The sequence below is a fragment of the Mytilus trossulus genome, chromosome 3, assembly GCF_036588685.1.
Source record: "Mytilus trossulus isolate FHL-02 chromosome 3, PNRI_Mtr1.1.1.hap1, whole genome shotgun sequence".
Taxonomy (NCBI): Eukaryota; Metazoa; Mollusca; class Bivalvia; order Mytilida; family Mytilidae; genus Mytilus; species Mytilus trossulus.
Window position 1 is genome coordinate 72817779 of NC_086375.1, and position 15352 is coordinate 72833130.

Below are 15352 nucleotides of genomic sequence, written 5' to 3' on the forward strand. Positions count from 1 at the left end.
ACGACTGAGCAATAACTTCTAGTTTTTTTTCATTAATATTTACAATTTCATTGCTCATGCTTCATTGATTCCCCGTTTTTTCTTTTCCATGCATCGTTTTTGCGATCATTATTTCACATGTTTCTGTATTCATAACCCCCATTTACCACCTTCTTATAATCATTTCATATATATCCAAGTTAGTTGACCTATTGTATATACATGTATATTATACGAGAAACAAACTAAACCATGCAAACTTAATATTGATTAATGAACTATAAAAATGAGATTAGTTTGAGATGAACCCTGCAAGAAAGGCATGTTTTCCTTACAACCATTTCATACACAAATTATAGTTAACCAATTGCTTATTGTGTAATAATAACACCAAAATCAAAAAAGATCACCTTCCATGAATAAACCATGAAAATGTGGCCAAGGTCGCAAGACAGACATGTACATATTACAATTATTCCATACACTTAATATAGATGACCTATTGGTTCTTGTATTAAAATAAATACCAAAATTAAGTGTCACATTGACCAATGAACCTTGAAAATGAGGTCAAGGACAATTGGATACCTACAATACAAGACATGTATCCCTTTCAATCATTCCAGGCACCAAATATAGATCAAGTAACTTTGACCTTGTCAAGGTCAGCTAAACCTGTCTGGTTAGACTTTGCAAAGAACCCATATACCAATTACATTTTATCCAATTACTCATGATGAGATATTTGCATGACAAACAAACTATTTTTTTTCAAGTAGTCGCTGAACCATGACGAGTGCATACACTGAAATAACACCTGTTTTACAAACCATGATTCATTTTTATCTTGATAGTCCTCAAGACTAGTATCACATTAACTCAACATTATCAACAATCCATGAAAAAAGAGGTCAAGGTCAGATAAACCAAACTAGACTGATATATAGTTTATTCTTATAAAAAATATCACAGACAACATGAGATAATAGTCAATGTTAACAATATATTATTTAACAATATGAATATCATCAATACTGTAGTATCTTTAAAAGATGTGAAATATGTGTTGAGAATGTGTGGAGCATCCTTCCCACATTGAGTCTATGTTTACTCCTGGTTGGAACACTGCACAAGCCTCACAAGGAAACATTGGACATTCCCATTTTACTGTGACTTAGTCTAAACATCACAAGCATGTTCATCAATGCTGTTAAAATGCTGAGTTTGTTTGCATTTTAAAATCTAAGTTAAATATGTTCTGCTAGGTTGTACTTCATCATGAACTCAAAGTCTTTATAACTGACACGGCCATCACCGTCTCTATCTAACTCCCTGTATAGAAGAAAACAAAACAGAACACTATAGAAAAAGCAAATAAAAACTGTTTAAGAAATTAATTGGTCGCATATTCTATTCAAAATACAAATTATATCTTTTGTATCCATGGATCGGATTGTATCACAATGTATCAAATTCTTCATTGACTTGTTTGTAACTAAGAAATAGGAACCATTTTGATTTCTGTGTTTTTTATGGTATGTCATTTCTCCAATGAAAATTGTAGCCTCAGATATTTTGTATTGAGATGTCAAAATTGTATGCAACAAATAGCAATAATGTGTATAACCCTGGAAGCATTCTCCATTATTTCAAACACTTGTAGAACAAAAGACAAGAAAATAATAGCTTAAATAGAATGTTTTGTTCATTTTTGAGATACTGGTATCTGTATTGTATTTGCTAAGCTTTAAATACAACATATTTTTCTCTTAACTCTTTGTATACATATATACATATAAGTGTCTTGACATTTGATTTTAGTTAATGGTATACTGTAAGTGACTGTTGTGGTAATAAAGTTCACATACCTGTATATGTTATAAGATGATATATATGTTCCGGACCATATGAGTATTTGGACCATACGCGTATGGTCATGACCGTATGCGTATACTCATATGGTCCAACCGTACGCGTATGGTCGGACCATATGAGTATAATACTCTTTTGGTTATTAACGGGCCGGACCATATGAGTATTTGGACCATATAGGTATATGTATTTTTTCAAATTACATTATAAACGTTTCAATAATACAAAAACTTTATCTAAAAAAACAGTGATGGTTTAAAACATGACAATTTTTTTTAATTTTATAATCCAAAAAACTACGTAAAAAAAGTATTGATGCCATAGTTAGTTTTCATCGCTAGTTACATTCGTGCATATAGGTTTGGATGACATTCACTTCCACACGGTATCATAGCTTTTTTGCATTTGCAAGAAATTTGTGCACGATCTTTTTCATTTACACATTTTGTTTGCGAGTGAAAAACAAGCCTTTTTCGCAGCTGCGTTCAGTGATACCAAGGTCTTTGGCAATTCTGATGTCTACGGTGTTTTTAGAAGCTCTAGATCTCAAATATCGTAAAATGACTGCAATACACCATCTTCACAACACAACTTAAATAAACTAATAGTATGCTACTTTCCAGTGACTTCTTATGTAACAGTTCATTAAGAATTTTTTGGAATTTAATTTTTTAGTCGACATATTGCCAATTACTCGTAATAACTAATCGGTAATGACCATCGGTATAAAATGTGTTTACTTTAAATTTGACAATTAAGTAAAATTAACTATGTGAAACTTCTTATTTTTATTTAGCTTATCTTTTTATTATAATATAATGATAGAATTACCTATATGATAGCGTATTTTGAATGAACGGTCATACCATATGAAGAGTTTAGAAGTATTAAAAGTAAACTGTAACAGAGTGTTAATTACCCCGACCATACGCGTATGGTCGGACCATATGAGTATATACCCATATGGTCATGACCATACGCGTATGGTCTAAATACTCGTATGGTCCGGAACATATACAGGGTCTATTAAGACCTTTTAAATAATTAGCAAAAAATTCTAGCAAAAAGTGTTTTCACAATATACAAAATCAAATGATGAAATTATGAAATTTGAATTTATAATAATATTTTTTTTAATTTTTAGAATGTAATGTTTACCTGAATGACATGTCAACAGCATGCATAGGTAGATGAGGTGCTACATGCCCTACTGCTTTCTTAAAGTCATCTACTGTCAAAAATCCTCTACCTAAACATAAATATACATATTCAATAATTTACTTCTTCTCCAATGCTCTTACTGTAGGCAACTTTATAATTTACTGCCTATGATGCAAGACAATTTAACTGGGTTATCTCCCATGAAAGAAACTCTGTAACCTAAGCAACACATTTTTATTTGTGATTCATTTAAAAAAGAAGTGTTTACCCCTTGTACATTTCAGTAGAAACTTTGATGTTTATGGACCTTAGGCCCGAGAACACAGTTATTTCGTAGTGCATTTCTTTTAGACAATAAATTCAAATTAAAAAAATCGCACCTGCTCTTTCTCAAAAAGATTTTTACAGTGTAGTGTACTACCAGTGAGACAAATAATATCAAAATTATAGAAACTTCTACCAGCTCTAACTCAAAATATTGACAATTCTGTGTTAAGGGTGTGTAAAATTCAGTTTGACAGCTTCAGACGTGCTAAAATTTGACCTTTTATAACTGGACCAATTTACTTCTTAACATAAAGATTCAGCACCCAAATTTTTTTTTACATGTTATTACATCCCCCTACTTGATATTTCATGCATTTAATATCAAGAAATAAATTGGGAAAGTGTATCAAATAAGACATGCAAGTTATACACTGTTTACACTAGGGACTATATTCGTAGACAACGAAAACCAAAGGACGATAACTGTGTCCTTGGACCTAATAGGACAGAAAGACTTGACCAATCTTTATAAAACTTTGCATAACCTAAGCTTAGGCAATTGTGAGATAGGTTGCCAAGTCTCATGGCCATACGACATATATTAGAGACACTAGGGTCATTTTAATATAGACATTTGAATGTTTATTTTTGACGTGTAAATCAAATATCTTCAACTGTCAAGATTTTGGCCTTAAAATTAAAAATTTTGCAAAAATTTGCTTTGTAAATGCTCTTAAATATCAAATATTAAGTATTAAAAGCATCTGAACACTCATTTTATTTATCAGATGTATTGTAATTATTCCAAAGTTAAATTTATATAAGCCTATGCCTGAAAATAGAGATTTTCCAATTTAGGGACGCCTTATATAAATATGCATTTTTCTCAGCCAATTTGAAGATTTTGAAGTTTTTTATGCCTAATTTATTCTTTCATATATATAAAATGTACTTTAAATGTATAGAAAAGTGTCAAAAAGCATACCACATGAGTATAAAATGGTCTTGGGCCATGTAGTACTGAGAATTATTTAGAGTCGATTTAGGCGGTAGCCCATATTGACATATAAAAATGCACACAGAAGCTATTAGAAATGAAAATGTGTAACTTTTTGCTCATTTCTATGCTAAGGCGTTATGATACAAGAAGTCTAATTGCAAAAGGACTCTTGCATTTAAATTTTTTAGAAACAATATGGTCTGATGGCCAGTTTTTTCACTTTTCAATGGAAAACTTGCATTTAGTTTTAGCCTTAATAGGCATAAAGTTGGACCACTTACTATCATACAGAGAAAAAAAATGGTAGCCTATGAAAGGAGTAAGGTGTACTGAGTATAATAAAGTGCTTTTTTTACAGATTTAGTGAAATATTTGTGATGGACTACAGATTAGATGTACAAAGCTCTTCACATTTTACATACATCTATTAGGCCGTTTAACCATGACCGTGAATACAAATATCTGCACTTTTTTTCTGTGATAATCTACTTTTCTCTATATCCAGAGTTCACAAATGGTTAATTAAATTTGATTTAATCATAGAAACACAAATATCAGGAACAAAAAAGCTGTCAGATAGAAAGTCAGCATGCCTCTTAGCCATAAAATGTAAACTGCTTTAAAATGCTTATTATAGCCGTAGAATGCCAAAATGGCACATTTTAACAGAATTGTTGTAAACCAAAGATGTAAATCCTTTACTTTGATTGAGTTTGACAAACTGAAACCAGCAAATCATTCAGGAAAGTTGCCAAAGTACAGAATCTAGATTTCAGGAATCCATCTCTTAGGCCCGAGAACACAGTTATTTCATAGTGCATTTCTTTTAGACAATAAATTCAAATTAAAAAAATCGCACCTGCTCTTTCTCAAAAAGATTTTTACAGTGTAGTGTACTACCAGTGAGACAAATAATATCAAAATTATAGAAACTTCTACCAGCTCTAACTCAAAATATTGACAATTCTGTGTTAAGGGGGTGTAAAATTCAGTTTGACAGCTTCAGACGTGCTAAAATTTGACCTTTTAGAACTGGACCAATTTACTTCTTAACATAAAGATTCAGCACCCAATTTTTTTTTACATGTTATTACATCCCCCTACTTGATATTTCATGCATTTAATATCAAGAAATAAATTGGGAAAGTGTATCAAATAAGACATGCAAGTTATACACTGTTTACACTAGGGACTATATTCGTAGACAACGAAAACCAAAGGACGATAACTGTGTCCTTGGACCAGAAGTAAAATATGTCTTCTTATCAAAATTTTATTGAAAATTCAATGAGATATCTTTTCAGTATTTTTTAAAGCTTGCATTAGTAAGAAAGTAGTGTTCTTTTACGCTATAAAAAGTATTGATACATGTATATGGCTAATTGCTTTAGCAATCATATCACATAGCATTCTAATTACAAGTTTGTTTTCATTGTCTGCATAACTCAGAATTCTAATTTTCTTAAAAAATTTAATTTGCATTCAGTAAAATGTAAGTTTACAATAAAATATATTTGATTCATTCTTATTATCTTACACTGTGAGTCAAATGCCATAAAAGTATGTCTAATATCTTGGTCTTCATCTGATTTCATCAACTTTTCTGACATGGCTTCCATAAATTTGGCCAATTTTATGCCTAAAAGGGAACAAAAACATCAAATTTAATTATTTTTTTCAGTTCAAAAAAGATCAAATTGATATTTTGTAGTCTTTTTTTATGTGCTACAAACAGGTGAAAAACATGATAATCAGATTGTTAGGACCACAATACCTCTTAAGTTTAGAAAACATCAGAGATTCATAGTCATAAAATTACTTTTTGACACACACATGATAAAAAATACACAATTGCTATACCAGAGTGAAATGTGTCTCACAGCCCATAGGTACTTGTCTCTGAATGTATCATTTTCAAAATATACATTAATATAACTTGTTATATTAAAGTTAAGTTACAAAAAAAAAAAATTCAGAGACAAGTGCCTGTGTTTCATCCCTTAAACTTATTGCCAAACAATATCACTTACTAAGCATGCAAGTTTCAAGACATGTAGTTGCTTACTTTTATCTCCCCTGATCTCAAGTGGATTGTTTTCTCATTACAATAATACCACATTATCTTATTGTCTCGCTTACTTAGACAAAGTTGTGGATGCCTGACTAAGGTGTGTTGTTACGTAGTCATTGCTGGTAAAAATGTTATTAAAAGGACACTTTGAGGGGAATCATTAATGGATTGGAAGGTCTATAATATTTGGTATACAGCTGTATTTAGCATTGGCACATTTCATTTTCATGGAGATTATTTGACACTGCCCCTTAAGCCATGTTCTATTGATTTTGAAAATTTGCAACATTTACATGATTAGGTCCATTTAAGATGAACCACTAATGGTGAGTCAATGATATATGGTATGTAAGAGTTTAAGCATTTGCAGCTCTCATATTGCACCTGAATTCAATTAAAACAAGAAAATTGTTTATAGGTTTACTAGTAACATGAAGATATAGAACATGCATTGAAGATGAATATCTTGAAAATATATGTTATTTATACACATAGTACATCTGACTTGAAGTTGAATACCAAGTTTGTTTAACACTGCACACTATATTTCCTATAGGTCTAAGTCTGGTTGAAAATCAGGAGGTTTTGTCAAATGTTAACCTCTAAAGTTTGTCTTTTTAGAGTATAAATGTCAATGTTTCATTTGCAAAGTTTACAAGATTGTTGACTTATGGTACGACATAGGAGTGATGACAGATGGAAGGAGTGAAAGACAGATTGATTACCTTAAAGCACCATTGACTACTTGGAGGGGCCTTAATTACAAACTTGGCCAACTTCTTGGAGGGGCCCTAATTACAAACTTAGCTGACTACTTGGAGGGGCCCTAATTACAAACTTAGCCGACTACTTGGAGGGGCCCTAATTACAAACTTAGCTGACTACTTGGAGGGGCCCTAATTACAAACTTAGCCGACTACTTGGAGGGGCCCTAATTACAAACTTAGCTGACTACTTGGAGGGGCTCTAAATACATATAGCCTGTGTTCAGTTCAGGAATTATCACAAAAGTTTAAATTGAAAATTTATTTAGTGTTAGTGGCTGTATTAGAAGGGGATGATTCTTTCAGGTAAAACTTGAACTCTATCAATCTTTACACTTGGTATGTGGTATCCAAACACTTACATCTTGAGCCATAGATATCTTCTCCAAACTTTAGAATAAGCTGATCTGTTTCTAACTGAAATTTAATGAAATTAAGTTTAAATGTATAACATTGTTTTCAACAACAAGTATTAAAAACACTTTACAAATCAATTTTTATGTATAGACAATCATCTTTCTAAGGTAAGAACAATAATAAGATCTGTTATAAATGTAAAGCTGATGACTAAACATCAAGTCATTCTAATTAGGCCATGGAAAAATAATTGATGGTTTCCCCTAACCTGACCGGGTCATTTGTTTACCGCTGGGTTATTTAATTTTTTTTGTAAAAAAAACATATTTTTATTATTATTTTTTTTGAGACAATTAATAGTGTTGGAAATATTTAAGATTCTAGTTCCGCTATAAAAACAACACATATAGATAAAAAATTATGCATGGTTGCAAAAAAAATAATTTCCCATGTTAGGGGAAACCAACAATTAATTTTCCATGGCCTTAGAGCTACCTGAGGATGTGATAGAGATGTCATTTGGATTCATAGAAAGACAAGATGAATGTAGCCTCATCTAGAGTGAGGTATAAATTGGTAATCTATACACAGGCAAAGTTTATGTGAAATTCATCCCATGAATCTCACATGAACTATACAAAACAGAATGATTTTAATTGTAACTTTGAAAATTTAGATGTGATTTCAATAACTTTAGTTAGAAATTCACCTGAATTTGAATTGAAAAAAATGCAAATGAATTTAACGTGAGGTTCACATGAATTTTAAATATTAGTCCGGCGGCTACAAGCATATTTCAGACGAATTGTGCACATCCTGTTACAAGCATGAAATTTGGCATATACCTTCCTCAACTATTACTCTTTTATTTCAGATAGGGAGGCATTTGAAAAAAAAATCCCACTTCCGGTAAAATCCAAAATGGCGGACGTCATACTTAAATCAGCCCAATATCGAAGGCTAACGTGTAAAAATGTGTTATTATCATGCTACTATCATAATATTTGGTACAGACCTTTGTTTTTTACTACTTTTGGATAAATTAAATATATTAGATGTCTTTAGAAACCCCACTTCCGGTTAAAATCCAATATGGCTGACATTGTACTTAAATAAGCTTATTTTTTAGGGAGGGTAATTGAAATGTGTTTGAACGTATTGCTACTATCATTACATTGTGTATGCACCTTTCTTTGGTGTTTCTGATGGATATAATGCATAAGACATATGTCTTAAAATCCCTTTCTTCCGGTAATATCCAAAATGGCGGACATAGAAATATAAATTTTTTATTCAAATTTTCATTTTTTTCAAAATGTAAAGAAATGATTTTATTTTGTGCTGGTCATTAAACTTTTGGCTTAAAGTTATCCTCAAAACCACCTATTCTAGCATGTTGTAAATATGTAGATATAAAGTTGACACTTCCAGTTAAAAATATGATGTAAATTTCAAAGATGAGTCCTCAATCTATTTCTTCGATTTAGAGTTTTGGATAGATTGATTAAAACAAAATAAAATCACTATAGTACTAAAAATTATTTAAAATTTTTACTATTTGGCCAAGAATACATGTTTATTCACAGTCACCATGACTTGCACACATCTCAGTGCACGGGATACCGATTTTCCACATTAAAAATGACCACGGAATCCTTTCTTACATCCACAATGTATAAGCTTTTGACAAAATGATGAGGCCTCAAAAAGAGTTTTTCAAAAGTTATCCTCTTTGTCCCCGCCTGGAGCGGGTAGCATAAGAGCCAATCCCAAGCTCGTCTCCCTAAACACCTGCCTAAGTATATTGCATTATTTACATGCTGGAAAAGATAAGACCAAATGCAATCAATGTCTCCCACATAGTCTTTTCCCCCCTTTCAACCATATCACAACAGGTAAAGACATGGATAACAATAAGTGTTTCAGATCACTCAGATCACTCATTGCCTAGTGCATTTGAAAGGCCATTGATAGATATTAATCCAAAGTCTTTTGCCCTCCCAAACACAACGTCTACCCCTATGTCACGGAATAGCGAAACAGTAGTGACAACATCATCATTAACAACTGTTCGAATCATGACTCGTTTAAGTGCGTGTTTCACTGCATCAGACACATGCACCATGATTTTAGTGTCTGCCTCTAAATGTGAACTTGGTGCTGAACTTGAAATACATTACGTGGTGGATAAGATAGAATATCCTGACCATTTGTTGCTATAACTACCATACGCATCCAAGACTTCATCCACTCGTATTTCAGTTTCAAGGTATTTTATTTAGGTAAGGACATAATACCCAATCAGCATACTCAGTAGGCCGCAATTCACAATCGGAGAGCTGATTTCCAACATTTACGAAGACTGTGGTATTGTTTCTCACATCTTAATAAATTCTGCAAAAACACATATTTTCTTGCCTTGTTAACCTAATCTGTTTCATTTTTTTTTTATCTTCCAACAAAACCACTTATTGTTTTCAATGACATTAAACATCAAATTCATATGGTGATGTTGGCTGGTCAATCATCATTCTAAATGATATAGTCACATCTTCAAACTCCATTAATGTCACCAACGCAGTTCCTTTTCCAGCGAACGTGTTATCTTGTAATGCCTAGTGCATTTGAAAGGTCATTGATTGATATATATCTTATACTTTTCCCCTTCCAAATGCAAACCAAAGTTTGTCTGCCCTATGTCACGGAATAGCGAAACAGCAATGACATCAGTATCGACTGTTGTCATGACTCAGTTAAGTCTATGTTTAACTGCATCAGACACATCTATCTTGATTCTAGTGTCAGTCTCTTCGTGTAAACATGGTGCTAAACTTGAAACATCATCAAGTGGTGGATAACACTAAACATCCTGAGCATTTGTTGCTTCAACTACCTTGTACTCAAAATTGTATTGAGCGAGCTCCTGTGAATGAAAACTTAAAAGTTCTTTCTTACTGTCGTCATCTTTCAGAAAACTTTCCCATCTTTGATGATGTTTTTAATCCTGGGTTCGTCTTTGTATTCTCTTTCCCCTAAATGTTGCCCTTGCTTCTTTTAGCAGCTTTCAAACTACCAGTATTTAGCTATACCGTGACAAAGGGGCAGACGAACTTTTGATTGTATTTGGGGAGGCAAAAATCTTTGGATTAATATCTATCAATGGCCTTTCAAATGCACTAGGCAATGAGTGATCACACACTTTTATTTCTGACCCATACCTTATGACGGGTTGTGATACTGTTCTCTCTTTGCTTGAAAAGGAAAAAAATAGACTGCGTGGGAGACATTAATGGAATTTGAAGATGTGACTTTAACATAAAGAATGATGATTAATCAACCTAAATCACCAGGGTCGTGCTGTAAGATCGCACAAACTTATCTGATCTAACATGATAAACGAACCAAGAAAGTCAATTTTTGCACAAAAGGGAAATCTCATTTTAAGTGAGGCTATTCCCACGACTTGTTTTAGTCTTTTCAAGCATGTAAAACGTGTAATATACTAATGCAGGTGTTTAGTGAGACGAGCTTTGAATTGACTCTTATGCTACCTAGTCTTGTCACTAATGGATTGGGAAGGGACAAAGAGGGTTCCTTTTAAAAAAAACTCTTTCTGAGACCTCATCATTTTTTCAGAAGCTTGTACATTATGGATGTAATAAAGGATGCCGCGGTTATTTTTAATGTGTAAAATCGGGTATCCCGTGCACTGCCTTGTGTGCATGTGGTGGTAACTTTGAATAAGCATGTATTCTTGGCCAAATAGAAGTAGTTTTAAATATTATTTAGTACTTTAGTGATTTTATTTTGTTTAAATCAATTTATCCAAAACTCTACATCGAAGAAATAGATTGAGGACTCATCTTTGAAATTTACGTCATATTTTTACCGGAAGTGTCAACTTTGTATCTTAGCATTTACAACACGCTAGAATAAGTTGTTTTGGGGATAACTTAAAGCCAAAAGTTTAATGACCCGCACAAAATAAAATCATTTTCTTTACATTTTGAAAAAAGTTAAAATTTGAATACAAAATTGATATATCTCTGTCCGCCATTTTGGATATTACCGGAAAAAAGGGTTGTTAAGACATATGTCTTATACATTGTATTCATCAGAAGCACCAAAGAAAGGTTCATACACAATGTAATTATAGTAGCAATACGTTAAAACACATTTCAACTACCCTCCCTAAAAAATAAGCTTATTTAAGTACAATGTCAGCCATATTGGATTTTAACCGGAAGTAGGGTTTCTGAAGACATCTAATCTGTTTAATTTATCCAAAAGTAGTAAAAAACAAAGGTCTGTACCAAATATTATGATAGTAGCATGATAATAGGACATTTTTACACAATAGCCATCGATATTTGGCTGATTTAAGTATGACGTCCGCCATTTTGGATTTTACCGGAAGTGAGACATTTTTTTCAAATGCCTCCCTATCTGAAATAAAAGAGTAATAGTTGAGGAAGGTCTATGCCAAATTTCATGCTTGTAACAGGATGTGCACAATTTTTCACAAAGCCGCCGGACTATATAAGCTTGTTTGAATTTCATGGGAGTAAATTTTCCAAATGAACATGCATCTAGCATTTAACTTCATGTATGCCTTTTAATCAGTATACACTTTGGATAGCCTTCTGATCATTAGTCTGATTAAGCTTAAAAAGGTTGAGCCAAATTTTATTTCACAGATTACATATTTTTTTTAAACATTTGTACACAAGGTACATATAACGAAGCAATTAATGACTGGTCTGTTAAACAAAAATTTAAGGAACCATAAAAAAAACCTTTAGAAATCAAGCACTTTATCCTTTCATTTCTATCCATCCAAAAGTAACTTTTAAATCTTTAATCACAAGGCCATAGAAGCAAGATAAAAGAAAATAGATTATATGTATGAGTAGGTTGACATTTAACCTTTGATGGTTTATATCCAAATATTTCAGCAACTGCCATTTTGACATCCTCTCGAGTAAGAAATCCCTTGTTTCCATCATCAGCTTCATGAAAAACCTACAAAGAACATCAACAATTCAATAACAATGCTCATTTAATTTAAAATGAAAAGAAAAAGTTGCTTTCCTCCAAAGGAAGCTGCAAAAAAATACTAAAAGAAACAATGTGACCAATAATTCTTGAAGGCTTTATCATATATTGTGGAACTTTAAAAGTATGTATTGCCAAACTTTTTAAAATAATCTGCCTAGTCTTTCCTATTTTATTTCAGAATATTTAATCATAAAAAAGTTCAGCCATTCTAATAGGGGGTGGGTAGTTCATGTATTTAGTCATAAAACTATGCCAATTCAAATACACATGTATCAAAAGAAGTGAAAGAGGGGGTCATGTCCTCTTGTTTAATCTGTTGGATAATACAGAATAGGGGTGTTGTCCAATTAAATAAGACAGTATATGTAATTCCCTTGTGAAAATTCGAAAGACTAGGCAGACAACTAAAAGAGTGATATATATTTTTCAACTTCCAATTTGGAAACAAACGAAATGATCAGTTAAATCCAGTATTCCTCAACTTTGTATTGAGAAAACATGAACTTATTTAATGAATACTTTCCTGCACATACATGACATGCCTGGTTGCACATTGTTTAGTTTGTTAAACATGTTAAAAAATTATTATCTCTGATTTTTTTAATTAGTATCAGATTTTAAAAGAAAGATACAAGATGTATTTTTACATGAATGTGTTACTATATATATATGTCTGTATATTTGTGCAGAAGAGAGAGAGAGTTAGCAACTGTCTTAGATAGAAATAGATGTTTTCTGTACAGGTTTATGAGTAGACAAAGTGTTGTAGCTTTACTTTTTGGTGGACAGTTGTCTCATTGGCAATCATACCGTATCTTATTTTTTACATTTAAATTAAAAAAAACTTATGCTTTGTAGTCACTAAAATCAAGTGTACCCTAGAATTGAGTTTTAACTATCCACAGTGGTTATCTATATCTTTGATGGAAAAAAGGGGGAGGACCAAAAATAATTGTCCTGGCCCCAAGTACCTATTAAAAGCAATTGTAGTCGTAGGGAACCATGAGACCTTCAAAATATGAATATAGAACAGAAAGTCACAAGACAAAAAGTCATGGACAAAAAGTCACAGGAAAAAAAGTCACAATTATTTTTTGTGAATATTTACTTTGAATAAGAAAACACTTATTTTTTCCGAAAACATTTTTGTATTTTTCTTGAACTATTGTATATAAACCAACTTTGTAAACAAAAGTGGCTTGGCACTTAAATGGCTTCATGAATTGATGCCAAGAAATGTATCCTTTGCAGGATTAAAATTAAATACATCTTTGTTTTTCCAGTATAATGACACATTTCCTAAACTTTAATATGAATATATGTGTAGGACTCTAAAGTGCGATGGTACATTATTTACTCTAAAGTGTGATGGTCACGCTAAAGTATGATGGATGATTGTTTGCTAAAGTAGGATGGTATAGCACCACGCTAAAGTGCGATGAAGCAATGGGGTTAGCTTCGAGGGGTTGCAAAATTTAATACATGGATATTAAAAAAACCAAGTCTTTTTGCAAAAATTAGTATGCTAAGGTATACCATAGCATGTGATAGGCTTTATCTTGTGGAGAGTTGTCTCATTGGCAACCATACCACATCTTCTTTTTTTATATTTATGATTTACTGGTAGGCTTATGTGATTGTTTCTAAATTTAGAAGACTGACCACATAATAATTGCTAAAAATGTAATTTAGATGTCACAAAATAATATATTTCCTGTAAATGAAATTTTAACAATTCGGAGGTATTGGATATTAATGTACATGTAGATTGCCTATCACACAGTTTAAAAAAAAATATAAATGTAAACACCTCCCAGTACAGTCCTCAGTTGAAAATACAAAATTAGATCATTATTGGAATAAGTAAAATGTATTAGTAGAAAGCTTTAATCAATGTGAGAGAAAGTCAGAGTTCATTGAGCTTTCTTTTTTTTTTTTCGTAGCGAGTACAAAAACATGGTATATTTTCAAAGTATGTACAAATTGATGTTTTAGTCGACAATTTATAATTTACACTTTAAACTTTATTTAACTGACTTTTTAAACTTTTCAATAAAAATAGACATTACTTTCAATGGGACGACCACAAAGTAAACTGCAAACTGTCAACATTCTCAATTTTATCTTCCGGCATGTTTATACACATATTGTACATATTTGGTTTGTGTAAACGACTGTTAACGTCATAATCAAACTACTTTTTTTACGTCTATACTATCACGGACCATCAGACTTGCACATATAGAGGCATTGCACTTAAGCGCAGACCATCGCACTTTAATAGAGGGGGGTCAGGACCTTTTTCAGGACGTCATGATCAATGATTTTAAGCTCGGGATTTCGGAATTGATCCTTTCAAATCCAGGATTTCTTTTTTCAAATTTCGACATGTCAGGATTTATTTTTTTTAATTTGGGACCTCAGGTTTTCATGTTTTCAAGCCCCAGATTTGGTGATCCGGACCCCTCCGACCCCCTAGCTCTTTATAAAGTTAAGATAGCTTGTAGACAATGGTTAGTTTTGTAGCATTTGTATTTTGCTCTGTGTTATGCCTGTATTTCAATTAATTATCTAGATTGCAACTTTTTAAGTCTTTTATTTATGTGGTGTTTGTTTTAGCAAATTTACACATACTGAAGACAAAAGTTGTTTATCTTGCTTCGTCACCGATCTTGGGAAATTATGATATCCATATTCCTTCAGATTAAAATCAAGACTACAGGACATTTTTGGGTAAATATTGTAGTAGTGCTGTCATGTTCAGTCGTGCCAAGCAAAAGTGCACCTGGGGTTGTTTACCCGGAAGTAGAACAATTATTGGCG

At 32.2% G+C, this 15352-nt stretch overlaps 1 protein-coding gene across 1 annotated transcript; it reads right to left on the bottom strand.

The window, feature by feature from the left end:
- Nucleotides 1-911: 911 nt before the first annotated feature.
- On the bottom strand, nt 912-15348 carry LOC134712342 (EF-hand calcium-binding domain-containing protein 11-like). The gene is made up of 6 exons (XM_063573798.1): nt 15164-15348; nt 12398-12493; nt 7477-7531; nt 5817-5918; nt 3010-3100; nt 912-1311 (listed from the first exon to the last, which is right to left on the bottom strand). Exons 1-6 carry the CDS (start codon nt 15254-15256, stop codon nt 1227-1229), a joined length of 522 nt encoding a protein of 173 aa, XP_063429868.1. The 5' UTR covers nt 15257-15348; the 3' UTR covers nt 912-1226.
- Between the last annotated feature and the right edge of the window lie 4 nt (nt 15349-15352).

Bases quoted from the DNA above. Each gene is read 5' to 3' on its own strand.
- LOC134712342 (XM_063573798.1), bottom strand. From the start codon at position 15,256: ATGTCCTGTAGTCTTGATTTTAATCTGAAGGAATATGGATATCATAAT. The intron at 5,919-7,476 runs GTAAGTGTTTGG...GTTCCCTTTTAG, and splicing joins AGATATCTATGGCTCAAGAT to GCATAAAATTGGCCAAATTT. The intron at 1,312-3,009 runs GTAAACATTACA...TCTTCTATACAG, and splicing joins GCTGTTGACATGTCATTCAG to GGAGTTAGATAGAGACGGTG.